This window comes from Acanthopagrus latus, chromosome 5 (assembly GCF_904848185.1).
Source record: "Acanthopagrus latus isolate v.2019 chromosome 5, fAcaLat1.1, whole genome shotgun sequence".
NCBI classification, from domain to species: Eukaryota; Metazoa; Chordata; class Actinopteri; order Spariformes; family Sparidae; genus Acanthopagrus; species Acanthopagrus latus.
The window spans coordinates 20,378,708-20,400,809 of record NC_051043.1 but is presented as its reverse complement, the minus strand read 5'-3'; the positions used below and the strand labels follow the sequence as shown (position 1 = coordinate 20,400,809).

The 22,102-nt window shown below is 44.8% G+C and overlaps 1 protein-coding gene across 9 annotated transcripts in view; it reads right to left on the bottom strand.

Moving 5' to 3' along the window:
* Positions 1-22,102, bottom strand: part of slc20a2 (solute carrier family 20 member 2) — a 48,975-nt gene that overhangs the window by 13,184 nt on the left and 13,689 nt on the right. For 5 of the 9 annotated variants that reach the window (XM_037097902.1, XM_037097893.1, XM_037097901.1 and 2 more), the window contains exons 2-7: positions 7,354-7,943; positions 5,068-5,208; positions 3,591-3,676; positions 2,051-2,147; positions 1,714-1,833; positions 69-302 (exon numbers count right to left, since the gene is read on the bottom strand). In XM_037097902.1, coding sequence (XP_036953797.1) covers positions 69-302; positions 1,714-1,833; positions 2,051-2,147; positions 3,591-3,676; positions 5,068-5,208; positions 7,354-7,642 — 967 coding nt within the window. In that variant the 5' untranslated portion in view covers positions 7,643-7,943. Of the gene's footprint in view, positions 1-68; positions 303-1,713; positions 1,834-2,050; positions 2,148-3,590; positions 3,677-5,067; positions 5,209-7,353; positions 7,944-17,121; positions 17,290-17,584; positions 17,780-22,102 lie in introns of those variants that run through there. The other 4 variants (XM_037097895.1, XM_037097899.1, XM_037097894.1 and 1 more) reach the window with 4 other exon arrangements.

Below are 22,102 nucleotides of genomic sequence, written 5' to 3'. Positions count from 1 at the left end.
CAGCCTCCAGTTACAGATACAGCGATCTACAGCCACACCTCAAATCAAAAATAAAATCCCAGTTTTACCGTACACCCTGCCGTTCGGCAGGACGGTGCCTCCGTTAGCCAGGTTGGTGAGCTCTCCGGTGGACTCGCGAGTGCTCCGTTCACTGCTGCCCCCCGTGAGCGGCAGCACGGCCTCATCTGTGCCCTTGGCCCCTGGTAGCTCCTTAAAGACGGGGCTCTCCTCCTCCTCCTCAGGTATCTTGTCCAGGCTCTCGTCAGAGATCCGGGACAGAGCCTGCTCCTTCTTTAGACGACCTGGAGGGAATCAGAGTCAGAATTCCTTTATTAGTCCTGCAAACAGGGACACTTGTGATGAAGGGTTTAGTTAGTTATGAGGAGAATACCACAACTTCTTTTTTTTACATGACAACGTTTATATTCTATCAAGTCTGAGTGATCATTTACAGAACAATCCAAATTTCGAGCGCTGGCAAAAAACACTCAGGGTTTATAGAAAGTAATCTGGAGGATTTCCAATGAGGGCGAGCTGATGAAATCAGGACACGAATTCCTCAGGTAAATCACTAATTCTGGCGCACACATCCTATTTTCTTTTCTTGAAATGCAAATCATTTCTTTTTTGCTGTATTGTTACTAATAATACCAATTATTAATAATCTTGAGAAAAAGCCTGGTTTCCCATCAAGAGAAGGAGCAAACCACGCAGCAACATTCCACAAACACAAGGAAAGCCATCAGCTGATCCAGACTAATCCCGGTGCTGATACACTTGATGCCCCCGTGCTCCTCAAAACAACCCTCAGTGCAAACACATAAACTCAGCCCGCCACCTGTCTCATTCTGATGGCTGCAGTGACATCCAGATTAGGACCAAAAATATCATTCATAATCCTCGCAGGCATTCGGAGGTCACGACACGGTTTAAGCAACAAGTGAAGTTGGCCTCGCTCGAGTGTGGTGGTGGTGTTGGGGGGGGGGGTTTGATGGAAAGTTTCGAGAAAATAAATCTGTTTTAATCCTCGATACCAGCACGTCTTTATTCTGTTACAAATCACCAATTTAGCAATTTGGAAATATTGCCGGCACCTTCAGCTCGGGGCTCAAGAGCGTGACGCTTAGTCTCTGGACTGCTGCCGTTAACAGGAGCTCTTATTTATCCGTGCTGACATTAAGTTGAATTTAACAGACTGGGTGCCTTGGTTATGTCCACCGCTCCCTCAGATATTCCACCTCCTGCTCTTTCCACTGTTTTATTTCATGTGTCATGTGCTCTGCTGCAGGCTGATTTTCCCATTAGGAAAACAACTCCCTCCCTGATCCGAGAGCTCCCTCCACTGCAGGCTATGATCTTAACCCTTCGCTTCTGGCCGGGCAGCCGTATATAAATAAATAAATAAATAAATAGAGTTGATAAAGTGGTTCTAAACAGGCTGACTGGGTTACTACACAGAGTTCACAGGGTTTTTCTTGGTGGCTTTTAGTGGCTCTGGCAGAAGCCAATGAGTAAACACATCCGCTGGCATCTCTTGTTTGGTGTCAGAGCACATAGTGTGCAAGCAGAGGCTACAGCGCTGTTGTGTTAGGCCCGGGTTAGAGCGGTGGGGTGTCAGATGGCGTGGGAAAGACTGGACACACACACACACACACACACACACACGCACACACACACACACACACACACACACACACACACACAGATACCTACTTGCTATTTTCCTCCTCATCCAGGGACATACGAATATCCAGACAAGACCCGCGCAGATTATCGACTCCGCTAGCGTGATGAGAAAGATGGCCCACACCGGCAGCATCTCCAGCCCGAGCACTGCAATTAATAAAACACCAACACACACGCGCGTAAGAAAAATAACAGCTCGCAAGTGGCTTCAAAGTTACACTCTTTTCTCACCTTCAGAAGGAATCTCGAGCAAGCAAACCACATTGGCACATCACCCCCCCGTTTAGATGGAGATGATAATTTGATCATACGTTGGTGTCAGACTTGAAAAAAAATAAAAAAAATAAAGAAATGAGGCACTTACACGGTGCTCCGGTGTACAGGATGGAGAATGTGTTGATCCCAATCGTGGAGGCATAGAAGAGAGGCAGAGCTCGCAGCCCATTAGGGACGCTGTCATCCTGTGTAGGAAGCACACACAGATTGCTGTTACAGTTTCTGACACGATAAGAGCTCACATTCATGCACATTTATCAACCTTTAGTTTCATTTCATGGTGATGTAATCAGGCAGAGTTTCTGGTTTGAAAAAAAAAGAAGAGAAAATGCTGGAAAATTAATAATTCCAGGCAAATCTGTAATCAAAGAGCTGCTTGGGTTCACGTGTATGAAGTTTGTTCTGATGACCACCAAAATCACTTTATGTACCTTTTATGGATGATAAAAATAATGAGAACCTGCATCCCAACTTTCTTGCACTGATTTTGTGATACTGGTGGCTAAATGTACTGCTGACGCCTATGAGCGCAATATAACTTTTAAACTTTCTATTAAACTTGCCCTTTCCTCTTCCCTCTTTAATCGCCTATGTGATGACGAAGCTGCCGTCTTTGTCAGCTCTTCATTACGTAAAAGTGCTGCTGAGGAAGACGAGCAACTAACAACAACATCCGTAAAGAGCAACATGTACGATAGGATTCACTCCAGTTAGATCTGTCCCCACAGCCAAAGCCCGTGTTATAAGTTAAGTATGAACATCAAGTGTTTCCTGCTGTGATGATGTGATGGCTGCAAGGGCTACAGTGTGCAACATCTGCTGACGTCCAGTAAAAGCTTCTGACTGAAGTTCAGCTCAGGTCAAAGGTGGGGAAATTATGAAAACAGGTGATGAGTAGAATCGACAGCAACAACAATTCACTCTTGCACAATGCGCAGTTTATGAGGGGTTTGACATGCAGCGTGACCCGACCTCACTTCAACCACACTAAACTGTCCTGACTGCGCTTTTTGGAAAAAACACACCATAAATACAGTAGAAAGTATTATATTCCGATTTAGGTGATGCAAATAGCCTGGAGAGACGGAGATGAACTCATCCTGCATCTGACCCAGCTGCACACCAACTCCACTCCGAATGACAAATCGTCCTATGAGTCATTCATACATAATCCTGCGGTCGTGACCTTAGGATGAGCTACAACACTTCCCTCTTCCCAGTCTGCCAGAGATTGCCTGTTACGTAACAACAGATCCGCGGGTGTTGCCAAATCAAATGGATTTTTATCTGTGCTGGAGTTCTTCGGACAGGTTTCTCTCGACACGTCTGTGTCTGAATTCTGGTGTTTGAAACCCCCCGGACCGACAGCTCGCTCTACATGCCGACGATGTGAATGCGAGGAGAAGTTCAAACTGCATCATAAAATCATTAAATTATTCACGGACATCACGGGCAGTAATCCACCGCTTTGGGAGTCATAAAACATTTTTCCATGGTCAGTAAACTGGTGCCTTATAAACTAAATGTTAATATGGTTCTGACCCAGAAACACAAAGAGGACGACCTGAACATGTGATGAGGAAGGAGTAGTGTTATTTGTGTTTGTCCGTGTAGTGACGTGAGCCCACCTTGTTGAGGATAAAGTGTCTGATAAGCATGAAGAGGAGTCCAGACATGAGTCCGGAGAGCAAGGGGGAGATGAACCACGACGCAACTGGAAGAGGAGGAGAACATGTGATCAGAAAACAACAGCAACACACCTCCTAACAGACCAACATCACACACACACACACTGCTGCAGGAGCACCAGGCAGCCCTGAGTGAGTCTGACAACTGTCCTTTTACTCTTGTATTTATTTATTTATTTTCCCAAACACGGTCATCTCCACTTCATTTGTAACGTCCCAGAAAAGTGGTGGAAGAAGCTCTAGTAGATCCTGTGCTTACAGAGAAGTAGCAACACCACAGTGTAGAAATACTGTTGTGCATCAAAAAATATTCAAAGTACTAAAAGTAGACTAATTATGCAGAATGATGTATGTCATATCACTGGATTATAATAATTGATGTGTTAACGCGTTTATCCTTTTAATGCTGAAGCTCGTAAAAACATGGAGCTCATTTTAATCACTTTATGTGCTTCCATATCCGCTGTGTGGATTGTAACATTTCCCCTCTGAGGATCAATAAAGCTTTATCTCTATTCGATGATATTACATCACAACACAAGACTGGGAAAGTTGCAGAAAAGCTCTGAACAGGTTCACTGGTAACTAGTGAGCGGATCTTTCCACCACTGACCCAGAATCACTTTGAACTGAATCCTTAAAGGAACAGGAATGAACTTTTCAAATAAAGTCATGGTGTTTTCATCCTTCTCTATCTTTTATCTTTTGAGTTTACTTTACCTCAGGGTACCTTTTGTCTGTCTGTCTGTCTGTCTGCATTTCACGCTGCTCTATCGAGGCTCCTAACCCTGGAGGAAACAGTAACTCTTCGATCGCTCGCTGTGTAAAATGATCATCCTTGCTGGCAACATAATCCGATGATTACTGTCTGTTTTAGAGAGAGCTAAACTCGACTGTAGCCGTGCTGGAGATACCTCACTGCGATGGTGTTAAGTTTATTTTGTCAGGTTTTTTTTAATGGGAAAGCAGCTTGAACTCGCATGGAACTGTGAGTAATTGCGCCGAGTTTGTGCAGCTCTGTCAGAGTGACCTCAAAGCACTTTCAAGGTTTCTGAACCAACATTTTTCTCTTTATCTTCACCTCTAAATTGTTACGATAAAAAAAACTGCCAATAATAAAGTTTACAAAATTCCGTTATACCCACAGCACTACATGTATGTTGACACTTTGTTGACTTTACCAGCTGCTTATATATTAACTTTGATTGTTGGTTTGGCTCATTATTCAATGCCTGCAAATTGATGCCAGCAGACAACAAACAAATATGACGACTGGATTTCACTTAAAATATCAAAATACATTTTAGCCTATGTAAGTGATCGAGTACATAAGCCTTTTCTGCACATTGAAGACCTTGTACATCTACATTAACATCACATACACACATATGGGCCTGAAAGAGCTCAAAGACATTACCGATCTTGACAAGCTGCATCCACTGTACTCCCTTGGTGCCGATGGCCACCATGGAGAAGCCGATGGTGGCGCCAACAATGCAGTGAGTCCCAGAGACGGGCAGTTTGAGGAAGGAGGCGATTAGCTGCCAGACTGCTGACCCTGTGGACAGAAAACAAAAAAACAAAAAAAAACACAAATCTCAGCCATTTTTAATCCTTTAACTGCCAGTGCTTTCCATCAACAAAACGGTTAAATGATGGTATGGGCCTCTGCACTCTGTCTCACTGTGTCTGTGCTGCGTGGAATTGTTGGCACACTGTAACCTGCCTTTAGAGCTTCTGTACAAACACACTATCCTCCATCCAAAAAACTCTTACGCAAAACATCAGATTGAAACTCTAGAGCTAAATTTGCTGAATGGGATTCAGAAGAAACATCTTCGTTGACGATGAGCTGCAAAGACGCAACATACAGAGTAATGCTTCAAATCCAGCAGTCGCAACACAATCAGCGTCTATTTGTCAGGCTTACAGGTTTGATTTTAAAGTCCCAACTTAGACACATTCTAATGAAATCGAGAAGTTTTATTCCTTCTAATTCTGTAGAAACAACACACCAGCGACAAACGCTTCCTGTTCCACCGACATTCACTTTCTGCCACATCTGAATTTCCAGCGACATGGGTAATCCCCCTGTGCGTAATATCGCCCTTATTTATCACCGTTTCCCAGCAGTCACTCTTTCATTAAGATGCCATTGTCTCGACGGGAGCCCCATTGTTTTCCGCTCTGCACGAATTCATTCACTGAGGTAATCTCAAGCTACCGCAGATACTCAACAAACTCACTGTAAATTCAATGCAAGAGCGTTTATTTTTCCTTTCCGTGAAGCAACTCGGGAGATGTTGACAATGACAACACGGAAACATCACACGGAGAGGTCCACCTTAAAATAGATTCAATATTTTTTGTTGCACGCTGCGTTGGAGCTGCTTTTAAAAACTTCTCGAGGACGAAGCAAATTTTATAACATCTCTCGTAAAGCCAAATGGGTCGTAAAACGAGCACAGATGTTATTCAAGCGAACAATTGTGAACTTCTACAAAAACAACTCGCCGAGAGTCGTTATGCAACTTGGCAGTTCAGATTTCAGGAGAACAGTGCTGCAAGTGTGAGGTTTAGATAACCTGCGACGAAGATGTGTGTGTGTGTGTGTGTGTGTGTGTGTGTGTGTGTGTGTGTGTGTGTGTGTGTGCGGCAGAGCTGTGGGAATGCTCCTCGTATCAACTGGTCACTATTGTGTTGGCCCTCAGGTCAGGATATGAAAGAAATGTGTCTGGTGTTCTTCATAAACAAAATGCTGTGTTGACTGTGAAGGGCAGAGTGAACAGTCTCCACAATAACTGAACTACATTAAATTATTAAAAGAGATACAAGTCAGAGCTGGAATAATTAACTGATTAATCCATGAGTAGCTCAACAGGAAATTGATCCTCAACAGTTTGAATAATTAATCATTTATTTGAGTCGTCCATTGAGCAGAACGTTCACAGGTGATGTGAAGAAATGTCAGGATTTTGTCGTTTCCTCTGATTTATATCATTGTAACTCTCTGGGCTCTTCACAGTTCGTGTTAATCTCTGAGGTTTCTGTTGATTCCTTAAGCGCTGCGAGGGATGATCGTTTTCATTTGCAGATCCAACTGTTGATTATTCTTACTGAGAGCCCGACGTGACAAATTCAAATGACTCACTGTGTCCGACCAAAGACATTAAGTTTACAGTTACTTACAAACTCTGCATTTCTCCTGCAACTTAGAAACAACTTTGAAAAATGACTTGAACCGCAAAACAATAAATTAGTTTCAGAATCAACAATTGTTTCTTGAGTGTCATAAAACAAAGTGCAGTTGTAATTATTACCTCTAAAACTTCATCTCAGCAGCTGTCACCAGCCCGGTTCACTTCATAATGGAGCCGAGGGACGGCAGTAACTCATTACTCACCGCTGCAACTGCTGTTTATTTACATTATTGAGTGATCTTTCATTTCTATTTATTCACTCACTTATGGTTTTGTTTCACAAAATGTTGTAGAAGTGTGAGGGTGTCCTCTATGACTTCCTAGAGTCCAAGGTGGCGTCTTTGAATTCCTCGTATTGTCCAACTAACAGTCAAAAACCAAAAGATGTTCACTTCACTGCTATTTAAGATGAAGAGCAGCAAATCCACCCAGTTACAAGTTGTAATCAGAGAGTTTCTGGCCTTTTGTTCAGACTAAAATGATGAATCAATAGTCCGACTTACCGACCATGGCGCTGACCTCCCCTGCCATGAGTACGGGCACCGTTTCGTTGTACAGGCTGACGTCGATGATGCCCTTCCGAATCGTCTCGCCGACTTTGGCCCCCAGCAGCATCGAGCCCAGCGTCTCGAAGATGGAAGCCAGGATGCAGGCCTGTTTCAGCGTGACCACGCCGGAGCCCACGGCTGTGCCGAAGGAATTGGCCACATCGTTGGCGCCCACTGAGAAGGCCAGAATGAAGGCAATGATGAAGCCAATAATGACCATCCACAGGAACGGTTCCAGATCCATCTTGATAGGATTTGACCAGACAAAAATCCAAGCGGAGAAAAAATTAAACTAGCTTAAATATTCTTTTTTTTTTTAAAAAAGAAAAAAAAAAAGAAAGAAGTGCTCCGTGCGTTTGCTGAGGAGGACTTGGTAAGCCCGCTCCTTTTTTTCTTCGTCCCCTGGTTATAAAGAGTTCGAGGGGAGAAGCACAGCCGCTAACTAAGCGTTTGGAGCTCAGTCCAAAGATTGGAGACTAGTGATGGTGGGTGCAGGGAGCATTCCATAGCTTAGTGTGAGACAGCCTGTCTGCCCGGTCCTTCACCTGCAAGAGACACAAGAGACAGAAACAGATTAGTATCACGAGCCATGATAACTCTTTTTCAGCTGCATTTACCATCTGGCAACACCTCCCTGTGACTTCCTCACAAAACCTAAAAACAAAGGAGGGGAGGGACCAGCAGAGAGAGAGAGGAGGAAGAGAAGGAGGAGGAGGAGATAAAAAAAAAACACACCCAAACCTGAAAGAGTCGGGATGACGACGCAGAACCGGACGAAAAGCTGCGGACATCTCAGATAACCACAATAATAAATCACAGTCTGCACTTCATGGGAATCAAATCAGACGCTTCCAGAGGGCCTGCAGACAGCAGCCAGACTATAAAAAGCCCAGAGTATCCACAGCGAGCATCGAGCTGGACTATTAACACCTTATCCCCTCACCACAGGCCGGCCGGCGTCTCTGCCAAACCTGCTTTTGTTCCACAGGTTTACCTCTTCTTCACACACCCAGGCGGCCTCTGACACGAATATAGAATTCACTGAGCTCCTCTCGCAGACCACCACACTGTTTCAACCACTTTCATCACTTTCACGTCTGACGCAGCGATGCCAAAACTGATGACAGACCAAATGTTTTACATCAAGGAATCAATTAAGGTGACTAGGGCCATAATGTAAATAAAAGCTATACTCTAAGTTCTGCAACTAATGACTATTTTCATTGTTTATTAATCTGCTATTTTCTCGATCAGTTGTTTGGTCTACAAATGTTTCAGTGTTTCCCCACAGCCGGAGATTATGTCCTTGTTTAGTCCACAACCCCAGAGACATTCACATTTGAGAAGCTGGAGCTCAAACGGTGATGTCACCATGAAACTTCTCCAGTTGGTTACTGACATCAAGACGATTCTTTTTTGTGGATTACAAGTTTGACACTTTGATTGTTTGAAGGAACGTTTGTTGAATGTTTTGTTGATTCGGTCAGCCCCTGCGGACCCCAAGTGGTCACGTTCCCATCGTCAAAACCTCAAAATATTACCAAAACAGAATCACCTGAAGAGAAATCTCCTTCTACATCTGACTAACTGTAACTTGATTACATACATAACATGCGCTTGTGTAGGTCATAAAGTGGTGTCAGTATTACACTGAGAGTGTTTTGTTAACAGTTCAAAATTGCTTATAGTAGCTTTAAATATGCAAATAAGGGATCGGCTAATTAAAGATGTGCTTCTATTTGTACATTTCCAGAACAGAAATCTTAACTAAAATAAACTCCTGAGCGTGTGTGTAGATGTTTTCTGAAAGAAGGTAATTTATGGCTGTGAAATGGCCCAAAATCTGAGAAAAAAAAAAAACTACCAGTGCTCGTTTTCACCTGCAGCATCCTCCAAGAGACTGTTTGGCTGGCGACCTGGTGCCACATCACATTAGCCTTCTGATCTTTGCTCTTTCAGCCTCTCCACAACTGCTTCGGTGCTCACCGGGCGACAGTCAAAAGGTTCACACCAGTTTTGTAACAAGATTTGGAGTACAGGTTTGAACTACATCTGAGGCTTTGCTGCAGTACAAGATAAGAAAAAAAAAATCTCAGTGGTTGGATTTATGCTAAGACTGCAATGCAGTAAGAACATCAGCAGTGATGCTTTACTGCTGCTGGGGGTGGGAACAGTTCGCAAAGCTGCACCGCTCAGGGTCAGGGAAGTCAACTGATAGTGTAGCAGAGAATATGAAACTTCTCTTGTGACAACGGACGGAGCCCTTCAAAATCTGGGGGTGACACTTGAAATCTCCTGAACAAATGTTTGCGTTCATACAAATATTCAAGCAGCAAACCTGAATCACGTGTTTCTGTGCTTGTGTAAACCCCAGACCTCATGGACATTAGCTGAGCAGCTCAAGAAATAAGTATATAACTATAGCTATTAAGATAATATGCATGAATGTCCTGTGGATGGCTCAGTGGTGTGAAAGATCAAGATTTGAGAATACTAAAACGCAGAGGTTTATTTTCTAACCAATAGAAAATTGTTGCCAGCTATGGTAGAAAGAATCAAATAATCTTTTAGACATAGATATTTATCATAACAAAGGATGAAACTGCAAAGGACCGATCATTGGTTGATCATTAATAAACTATTACAAATGTTTCAGGTTTTCACATTAAGTTAAAAGAACAGATTAAAGGTCAACTTTGTCCTTATAGAAGACAAACAGATGGGGAACGATGAATCCATTAATCAAGAACTAATGAACACATCAATGATGAAACGTTCCCGTGACTCTGCAGTAAGAAGCGTGCTGGGCTCTGCACTTGTTGAGGTAAAACAGCTTCCCACGTCCCTGTAAAGTCCCACAAGGCTTATTTACATCGCAACAATGACAACAAGCTCTGGAGGCTACATGATGAGGCCACCAACACTGAAAGCCTCTGGTGGTCCTGGAGAAACCTCTTTACCACAAACGACTCGGTCTGGCTTCTCTCTCCTCTCTCTCTCTTTTTTTTTTTTTTTTTTTTCTCCTGTCTGTGCCACATAATCAAAGTCATTTCATAGGGGTTAATGGCAGCACATTTCCTTCTATGGTTTAGCCAATTGTTAATGGGGGAGCATTAAATGTAAACAGCTTGAAGGCCAGACGAGAACATTCTCTCAGCATGAAGCGACTGTGCGCTCCTCATCGCGTGGGGGCAGGCAGCTCTTTTCTAAATAGCCTGCGGCCGGTTACGCCTCCCTCCTCCCGACCAAGAGCTCCATCTGGAACAGTTGAGGTCACAAACTTCTATCCTTTTGCCTTTGTTGAACCACAACACACGCATTAAGAGACGATAATGATTTGTCTCTTGATCAGGTTCATGCGAGACCTCCCTGACTCGTGATACCTTCAGTGGCACTGAGCATCATTACGTGGTTAACGGTTAAATAATCCAAAAATGTATCCGACACGTTTATCGTTCCGTTCGCATCCCCAGCCAGTTCTCCTCTGTACAGAGGGCTCAGTGGGTGCCACATATCAAACAGACTGGGTAAAAAAAATGATGTGATACTTCACTGATGCCTGCAGGGAAATTCTCTTCTCACTAACCTTCCCTCCAGAAAGAGATCAGAGCGAAGGATCAGAGCGAGGGATCAGCACCCCTGGACATGAAGATTCAGTCTGAGACCGTCGCGCCGGGAGTGAATTCATGTCATCAACTTCATATTGTTCATCAATGTGATGTGATTAAAAAGGTTTGCTAAGTTAATAATTCATGAGAAAGCAAACCTAAGTGGGACTGTTATCTTCATCGGAAGCTCGAAGATTCAGATGATTTCTTAAGTGCGTCATGTCACGCATAGCAGAGAAATTACACTCCTTTAACCTGAACCAAAAAACAAGTATTTCAAGGCTTTTGAGACATTTTTCCAACTCCATTTATAACATTTTCAATTAAATAACTTATTTTGACTCTCTACTTGTCTGAAAAACCTCCGACACCTTTAGAGAACTGCTGTACAAATATTACATCTGACAGTCAGTGTGTCGGGAGAAGCAGACTCCGAAAGGACTAACGCGCCGTGCGTAAATGTTTGATCCGGGGGAACACCTCCGCCACAGGACGACCACGCAGTCAAACATGGCCGGCCGCGATGCAGAGCCGCAGACTGACTCCGCAGAGGAAACGGTCAAACGCATCATCGATCGAGTGTGAGAGGGAGGAAGATGAGTATGAGTGACTCAAGAGTGGATGTGCACACAAGCGCCGACCCGGTTTAATCAGGTCTGCAAGTTTTCTAAACGGGGAGAGTCAACATGACAGCTGCAGCTGAAGCTGACGCTGAAGCTGAAGCGCTGGTCCTGTTGGAATCCACGAACACCAGCTCACATACTGCCACACCCCGTCGTGCACATAAAAACTATTTTCTCCAGTACAGTAAGAGGAGTCTGGTAAGAGACCTATGGGGTCATCTAATTGACTTAAATGGCTCCTTCAAGGAAATAAAACACCCAACTAGTGTAAGGGGAGTTCTAAAGAGGAACAGTGTGCTCCAGCTTCAGTAGCCTTCGTCAGTTTATGCTGTGAAACCCAAAATGAAAATACCTGAAAGCTCAGTTTGACCTTCATCCTAATAATCTGTGAAAGTTTGATTTTAATAGATTCACCTTTCTTGAGAACATCAACAGGCATTTTAATAAGCTTCTACTTTAGCTTAAGTGCCTCAAGAACCTCCTAATTTATAAAAATGATAATAAGCTAAACTTCACTTAATGCCTTTAATGCCTCGGGGCAACTCCTGTGCCTCAACAGCAGCAGGCAGGAGTGTTCTTACTAATTGTAAGTATTTTGTGAAATGTCTTGCTTGCTTGAGGGTTAAGGGTTAAGGGGTTAATGCAGGGTTAAGATATACTTGCTTTTAACCGTCCGGGTTCACATGAGGCACGGCTAACAGACCCTGCATCTGTTTGGAGGGTTGGTCCGTGCAGCGGGTCAGTGAACACATCACAGCAGCATGTCCTGCCCGGTCGTATCCTCCAATCACGCATGTCTACACGAACATGGGTTCTAAAGCAAGTATATCTGCGGCCTGAACAGAAAACTACAGCAAGCAGCCGGTTAGCTTAGCATAAAGACTAGGAACAGAGGAGAAACTGCTTGCTTGGCTCTGTCCAAACGTAAGCTACAGTGACCATCCACTGAGTTTAGTGTCATGTTCACGGTACAGACACAAGAGTGGCATCTATATGTTTTTATCTGACTCCGGACTATGGAGCAATGTTTCCCTGCAGGGCTGTCTGTGTGTTTCTAGCATTGTTTAGATATTTAGTGTTGTTCATTATTAATTATTTTACATAAGCTGAGCACAATGGGCCGAGTTATACTTGCAGGAAGTCAGTCAATAAAATGGAACTTGGGATCTTGCCATCTTAAAAATGCATTAAAATACAACAACAAATACAACTGGCTGCTTTTGGCCTGTGGCCCAGCGTTAAAGCTTGATTTCCCCAGATGTCAAACTATTCTTTTAAGATGCATGCAAAACAGAAATAATTAAAAAAAAACTCCAGCTCTTGTTATTCCTCCTCACCTCCCTCAGAATATGGTGGCTGCAGAGACAGAGGAAAACTTCTTTAGCTTGTCCTTGGACATCCTTGTCCTCTGCAGAGCACTCATCATCAACCTGTAGACTTCACCCAGACTGCCACACACAGACACCAGCAGGCTGCAGTCATACCCAAGCTGTTGAACCGAGTGAGGAAAACGTCCAAACTGCGGTCAAAAGAGCACCAGACTTCCAAAAACAAAGCAAAACAAAAAAAAAAACCCTGTCTGCTGCTCTAAACATCTGGAGCCTTAGCTGGCAGATTTGAAAAACACATCAAAATGTCTGGTGCCCAGTTTCACTGTGGAAAACACGGCCTGGGAATGTTTATACATCGTCACAGATGAAGATGACCTAATGTCCTTGAATAGTGAGTGAGTCAACAGCCCCGGCCACGACTTGCTGCATACATCGATTTGTGCATGCAGCAACCATTCAGAGTGCACGGCGTGAGGCCAGAGATCCGGTTTCAGGTTCATGTGTGTTCCGAGTTCGTGTGAAATGCGTTTTCTTGCAAACAGGCTGACATGACACGATCTTCAGTATGTTAGAGGAGCTGTCTAAGGGCTGCACAGTGGCTTCTTCACACCGCTGGAACGAATGATTCATCGGGACCTTGAGTCCTCTGAAAGCAAAATAAAAAAAACTTATAAAACCTTCACAAATTAATAGAGCAAAATAAAAAAAAATGAGTTGCATAAACTGTTATACAACCTCTGCGAAGGTTATCGTTCCTCTTTTTCCTCCATTCCAATAATAAAGAAGATATTAAAACACGACTTCCACTAGATCTACATCTCATTTCACCTTCAAGGAGTATTAAACCCCCCCAAAAACCCCAGAAAACAAGCAGCGTCTGCAGTGCCACACTGCAGACTCACAAGCAGTGATTATAATGGCTTTGTGAGAACGCACTCCATGATTATGTTCCTGCTCTGCTGGTCGCTGGGGTGCAGAACAGGGAGGCCGGAGATGGAACAGAAAAACGCACAATTCAACGTGAAGAAATGACTTGCAAGCTCGATTCGAACAATTCAGCAGAGATGTTTGACATGACTCACCAACAGGAGCGAGAACAAACCATTTCTCCAATCCACAAGGAGGTTAATATCCAGTTATTACTAAGACATACTTGATGTCAGCTGCTTCAGAATCAATTTTGCTGTTTATTTATCATTTCAGAGTTTGTCTGAAGGACCACTATGGAATTAAAACACTGGTGATGAGTCAGTTTCAAGCCGTTTGTTGCAGAATGCTGTGCACATTTATTCAATTCTTGTTTTTTTTCAGAGGGCAGCGGGTTAACTCGACCTCATCTGGCCCGGGGGCTTCTGGAACACAATGGGACCACTGTGACTGTGACCGAACCTAAAGGTTCTCAGACGAACTGTGGAAGTAGCCGACAGTGTGCAACACCCCGCCTCCCTGCTGAGCTCAGGTGCATCATTTACAACAAGTGTGTCACGACTGCTGTCCAAGGTGCTGAACCGGAGACCACCAGGGATGCGGGAGCTGTCTGGAGTGATTGCTGTTAATTACACTGCGACACAAGGACATACCCTCGATGTTTTTTATTCATGTTAGAACTGATCCAACAATATCTTAGTGTGGAACAGGAAACCTTTGATTATACTGCCTGAGTAATTCCAAACATTTATAACCTCATTTTAATTGATATTTTATCATGATATTCAAACTTGGTTGAAAATGGTCCAATGCCTTTTATAAAGAGTCAGCTGTGAGAAGATCAAATTGTTTTCAGAGGCGATGAAATGGAGAGGCTACGTGAGGATGGGACAGCAATACCACCTGAAGATCAACAAAATGTGGCAGCAGTTTATAGACTAGAAAAAGTGACGCGTCAACTAATGATAAGGGCATATAGTCTTTCCCAGCTTCAACTTCAGGTGCATCTACCATTATGTCTGGTTTCCAGTTCTTACCTTAGCCTCTCATAACTTCCTGTAATGAGTCTGAAAGTCCAAACTTTCCAAACTAAAAGTCGTCACCCTAGAAATGAACCGAACCAGGGTTCAGTTTGATCCCGACCGAAACCACCTCTTTGGGTCAGACCAGGGTTCAGCTGTTCAGTGCGGACCGTGGTCCAGAGGAGGTTTCGATTTCTGTTTGATCCGAAAGCCCAAAGGAGGCAGGTGTCTTTCTGCTACTCCACATCCCCGATGTGTCCACCATTTCTTACTGCAGTGTACTGCTTGTAGATCCTTGGTGTTTACAACAAACAAACTTTACTATCTGGAAGTAGCTCTCGCTCTGGAGGTGGAGCAGGTCGCACCACTTTCCGTTGGCGGTTCAATACCCGGCTCCACCTGTCCACACACTGCAAACACTGACCCACAGACTGCTCCCAGTGGGCAGGCCAGCATAGCCTGGCTGGGGGTCAGGCTTCCATGGCAGCCGTGTGTGTTTATGAGAAAAGCGCTCTGTCGGCTGTGTACTGTGAGTGCAGTCAGTCCAACCTTCACCATCTTGCACTCGGCTTGAAATAAACTGTCCCATCTAAAAAAGATAACCTAAATAAAAAACACTTGAAAGCGTCACACTCTGTGAGACAACATGCTCTTGAGGATTATTTCTGGCAGACACATTTTCTTCCTGTGGGTGTCAGGTGGCAAACAGCACAGATAATGAGGACACTGACACACAAAAGAAGAAAACACAACACGGGGAAAAAAAAGCTACAGACTAAATTAGGTCTTGGCGTCGTCTGCGCCGAAGGACATATTTGAGGGATATCGTTCGATACATGTCGAGAATATTAACACTTCTGACAGCTTACTATCACATCCCCAGCAGAGCGTTTTTTAACCTGTTACAGCACTGACCTCTGGAAGCAGACGCCGTGTGCCGTGACTGTGAAGACAAACTACTTGCAGCGATCACTTCTCTAATTGTTTGCTGTCGTCGGCCTACAATGCTCATTAATCTGCCCGAGATGCCACTGCACCACAGCCACAGCTGGTGCAAAACAGTGTGTCACGAGCTACAGTCTGCATTGACACGCGGCTGCTATTCACGCACTGATTCAACACCCCCTCCCTCCCTGCCTCCCTCATCAACTAACCCTTCCTCCCCAGGCACATGCTGAAAGGACCTATGCTAGAACATACATGCAGCGTCAGATGATGAGTCACAGCAGCATCCTACCTCCGCTGCCTAATTGTCACACCTGAAGCATACACAACTGCAGCCGGCGCCTCCAAGGACACCGAACGCTTGCGTCAACCGGATGGTATAACAAAGTTCACAAAACAGAGAGGTGCTGTAAAGACAAAGAACTGACAGAAGATCGGCCTGGAAATTGGCTCCACTCACCTTCATGTCTCCCTCACGTCAGTGGACGGTGAGAAAGTGGTGGAGATGAATGAATGTCAAAGACAAAATGACAGTGTTGGGGAGAAACACGGACAGAGAATAAAAAATGGACAGGGAATAAAAAAGAAAGGAGGGGGGGGGCGGTGAGCATGTGATTGATGGGGGCAAAAAATGAAATTATGAGGAGAGAGTAGAAGAGAACAGCTGATGACAGGAGGAGAGGAGGAGTGAGAGGAAGGAGCAGGAGAGGCTTAGTGAGAAATCAGCAGGTTGTGGTGGTGTTGCAGAAGAGAGGAGGAGAGAGCGAGATAACACGAGAGAGGGACACAGAGAGAGAGAGCGAGCGGCGCAGCCAGCTGAGTCTAGACTGCCTCTCAAAAGAAAGTATCCGCATTCACAGCGCACGCCAGCCAATGACAAACGTCGGAGAGGAAAGGGTGCCGCTCTGACTGGCTGTCTGAATGCGGAGAGGACGGACAGATGGAGAGGAGGCAGCCAATGACAGCGGAGGAGGATAACCAACCAGGGGCAGATGAGAGGGAGAGGAGGTGAGCATGTGTGTGGATGTGTGTTTCGAGAGCCGGAGAAAAAAGCATGCCGACGGATCAAGGGCATTCAGAGCGCCAGCATTCCCTTGGTCACTCCGGTCGCAGATAGATCAACACGATACGTCAGCACACACGTTAATACACAGGTTTAAAATGGGAGCAACAGCCTGAAGACTGAGGGAATGAGCTCCGGGTTACACAATCATCGACGGTGCGTGTTAACAGCGAGTATTCAGCGCGATGAAATGAGAAGACACACCATCTCAAAACTGTCATTTGGCTCCGGTCCACCCATCACTGTCTCTGCCACAATTGCCCCTTTCACAGACGCGGTGAACAGTATGTCTTTATGTGACTTGGTTTCAGACGGCAGGGACGGGGGGATTTTTCCTCAACACAATGATGGAGCAGAGTCGCTGCGGGCTCACTGCTGACAAAATACAAAAAGCAGAGCCAGAGTCTTATACAGTATTTCATCAACCCTTGCTGATAATATGACAAGAGGCATGAAGAACAATTATAGATAAGGCTGACAAGAGCAGATAAGTTGGAGCTCTCTGGTAGGCAGCACAACACTTACAGCTCTCTGAATGGTTATGACATCTTTATAAATGTTTGTCAAACTTTGGAAAAATTCACCAGAGATTTTTCAACCACACAGATCCTGTCTTGACCTCCACACAATCTTTGCACGGTCTAAACCAAAAACAGTAATTACTCACGTACACCTCTGAACGCCCGGTGCCACTGGGCAGTTCAGGTCCCGTTTTCCAGTCGCTCTCAAAGCCCGTACAAGCACCAGAGTAGGGGCGATATATTCATTTGTCCGGTGCCGTTTGATGGTCTGATCTTGTGTTTGTTTGAGTTCCCGTGGTTTCTCCTCTATCGTCTCTCACTCAGTCTCTCCCTCTCTGTCCCCCCAACTGGCCCTGCCTGCTAAAAAGCCTATCTGCGTCAGCTGCACCTGCTGCCTCTGACTCTGTGCTTCGCAGCGGGGAGGCGCTGTCTCCTAGAACCAAAACACACACATACACACACAGCCGCTCACAGTGTTGAGATCAGTCAGCCTGCACAGACAGGAGGGGGGTCGCTTAAGAATGACAACAAGGGCGCGCATGACTGCAAAGAGCATGTCGCTCTCAACACCATCTTCAAAAGGTTCCCCAAAAGGTTCAACACATTTCCATAAATCCTCTAACCCGTTCGCTTTTTCCCTCCGATGCCACGGGCCTGCATTGCAGCACTAAGTCAGGCTGTCAAGAGGCGAGTAACTCTGGTAATCCTTCGGATTGTTTCTGACGACCATTACAAGCACATAGGCAATCCGTCAAAAATTCATGCGGGCCTGCAGCTAAATCGTTAGTTCTCAGAAAACTTCTTTTAGCCGGTTTACCCTGGTAGAGATGAGCGATCATCATCCTGCTGACTTCTCACCATCGTTAAAGTCCCAGGGCTGCAGTAAATCATCTCCGAGCACAATCCCTCCTCTGAGACCAAATCGTCTCCTTAAGCTTCATGAATATTTATTCTCCCTTCATAGTTTATTTAGGTTTGACACAAAAGTTGACAACATGTGGCGCCCAAGTCAGTCTGAAGTGTAAATGTGGGTGTCATCGGTGTACTTGTGCATTTATGTTTGGACACATTAAATTCTTGTAAGTGTTTGTTGCAGTTTACTTCTAGAATGACTGCTTATACTGTAAACACACTGTGAAGTATGAACACCCCTTTTCAGTTAGAAATCTTGGCACTTCCCCTTAAAAGGGGTTTAATACAGAGAAAAGATGCCTCAACAGAATGTGATACAATCACAGTTTTGACGTGATGTGAAAGACAATTGTTGCAAATGCATGTTCTGAAGCCAGCCTGCTTATCACCTAGGACAGTCCTGTCTGTGTCATAACACCACTTTACACCACATTCAAGAGCCGATAGACAGTATAGCTCAGGCTCTGGTCTGCTAACTGCACAGCTAATTAAGCTAACTAGCTAATGGCAACTACAGCTAGTAGCAGTTAGCTAAATTATACAGCCGTCCAACACTTGCATGTTGCATCTTTAAGTGTTACCTTACATTCCTTGCAGTCCAGTTTTACCGCCCACCAAACACACACAATACTTTATCACTATTTCAAATGAGAACTCGGACACATTAGTCCGTGATGTCAAAGCCACTTGGTGGTTTTCAGTGTCCACTGTGGATTAATAAGGCAGTTTAGTGAGCTCTTCGATTCCAGTTTCAAGGGATGTCAGAATCAGAGACACGTCAGGCTCACACTCCCCGGACGAGCCTTTAGCAACGCAAAAGCAGATTGCGTTACAACAGCAAACAATCGAGCCCCCCCTCTGGCTGTCAGTGTTGAGTTAGCCTTATGTTTAAATACTCTTTTAAGGTCAGCTCTCTCTGGTTTCAGAGGAGACTGCGCGTAAGATTGACTCCCTCACCCTGAAATGGCAAAGTGACTGAAGCGCCTCCTCCCTGTTCCGAGTGTCTGTACAACTGTTTCAAGTGACTGAGACAGACGCACACCACGGTCCTTACACTGTTTATGTATGTGGCGCTTCATGAAAAGGGCCCATAAAAGGACAGTAATCGACAGCCATACAACACCGCTCATAAAACAGAATGATGGCGAGGAAGTTCATATCGCTACAACAAACAGTCTTGCTTTTTTTTCTTGTAAGTTAATACATCTGGGATTTGACACCATTCTCCGGAGACGTCCAGCTGAGCGCTCACACACACACACACACACACACACACACATAAAAACCACTAAAATAGCAGCGACACAAAGGACACGGTGCTCAATGCAATATTAAGCTTTTAGGCCAGCAGAAACTATTAGTCATCTCTGAGAATAAACCACGCTCACAGCAGGGATTCTAATTGACCAATCAAAATGTGCCTGAAAGATTTATGTGGAGAGCCAGCAATTTTATTACCAACAGTAAGGGGGCTTGTTTTGTTGGCCGGCCCGTTGCATCACAGGTCCACCGACACAATTACGCTCAGTACCTACCGACAGTCGTGGGCTTTCTGAGGTCGCAGTCCGTCTTTCTTCGTTTTCTCCCACCTGTCCTCGTGTTCCCGAGCGTGGGAGTCATCTTACCCTTGACCCTTTCTCTGTTTTCCTCCTCCTCCTCCTCCCCTCACACCCTCCCCGTGCTCGGCTTTATCCGGACAGTTCCAGTTCTCTTCCGCGAAATTAGCATCGGCACCCAGTAGCGGGAGTGTGTCCCCTTCACCCCCTGTCCTTCCTGCCCTTTCCCCCCTCCGCTTACCCCTCTCGATCTCTCCTCATCTGAGGTGTGGAAACTGAGAAATGTTGATCTGGCCCGGTGCACACGGAGCGCTGCCAGGACCTCCAACCTACCTACCTCTTTTCTCGACTGCTGAGGCTGGTAATCTACTGCTGGCATGCTCAGTGGTATTAAAATGTGTTACTGGGGCAAAGTGGGTGCCGGTATTAGTGAACGCCGAAAAACGCAGCACGGATAATGAGAAAGACTTGGTGAGAAAGGACAGGTAGCAACATGATGAATTATGTTTTAGGCTACCTCCAAACTAATGTAGATAAATGCACCCTGTCGGCTGGGCTCTGGCCATCTGTCCACATTGCTCTGACAATGAAATCTTAATGAAAATGTCCTCCAAGGTGGAGATCTTATAAAGAGCTTATTAAAGCAATGAATCCTCTGGTGCGTTTTTGGTTTTTATTGTCTTACAAAATTTAAATCGATGTACAGTCAACTTGGCTTTTGATAGTGATAAATGGATAACTTCAGCCAAAAATGAAAATTTCAGTCATTATCTTGTCATCCCCATTCTGATGGAAAGTCGGCTGAAGGTTTTGTAGTCCACAAAACATTTCTGGAGCTTCACAGCAAAAATAGCGTCACCGCATTCTCATAAACAACTTAAGTAGATGGGGAATTCTTAGGAAAACAGACAAAGAAAAACACATAACAACACTCCATACAGCAAGTCCAGCATGATCAAAGTCTCAGGAAGCTCCAAGATCCCAAATTGAGCTGAGAAGACATTCACACCCTTTCTAAAGATGCTCTTTTCAAGTCAATGCAGGATCTCTGGGCTTCCAAAGAAGAGCTTTATGAAGAGATTTCATGTCTTTTTTTTTTTGGTGCCCATCTACCCTACTCTACTGTTTAGGGGAATGCTGCAACGCTGTTTTCCTGTGAGGCTTCAGAAATGTTTTGAGGACTAAAACTTCAAATGGACACAGGGGGGAATAGATAATAACTGAATGTTCAGTATTGTGTGAACTTATCCTTTAACACTAAAAACTACCTCATAAAGTGCAAATATAAAATAAACTTCCAGGTACTCTGACGCGCATTACACGATTCATTTTCACACTTTTACTTTCTTTTTGAAAACAACCACAATGACTGAAAAGATCGACTGATACATATCTTGCATTGAGATATTACTCATATCTGTGTAGTTTTTTTTTATTTTTTATTGTACTCGCAGTAAACGCAGCTCAAAGCGACTACATTGGTTCTGAAAACAGGATATAACAAACTGATACAGGCATTATGCTCCGTGTAACTACTGTGTTATGGACTGTTGTGACCTTGGATGGCTTTGTCCCCACATGTGAACAGATGAGTATGGAGAACGACGCAGACAGAGAAAAGGGAGAGAGAGAAAAAGAGAGAGAGAGGGAGAACACCCCCTCACTAAGCTGGATCTAGTGGCCTGTGCCCTCCTGCTCTTAATCCTGGCTTCCAGCACATGACCCAGCTAACAGTATTATGCAGCGCTTTGATTAGACTTGCTGCTGAGCGCACGTACTGGGAGACGTGGCGGCAGCAGGGGGAACACGGGGTCCTTTGCTCTGCCACCACTTTGCAGGAATGCCAGGCGTCCGCACAGACACACACACACACACACACACACACACACACACACACACACACACACACACAAGTAATTAACCATACGCTTAACCTCAGTGTACACATCCTACACATGGCGGAAGGAAAAAAAAAAAAACGACATGAGCCTTGCCAGATTAGGCCTGCGAGTCAGTGAGTCAGCGGATTACCCCCGCTAGTTATTCTAGGTGAAAACTAAGAGTAATGCTCAATAACGTGCTGCTAGCATTAGCCGCGGGCCGCAGAATAAGGTGCGAGAATGGCACTTGGGTCGGTCACAACAGGAGGGGGGGAATTCACATGACAACTTCAGCAGTTTGGCCTTAATCGCGTCA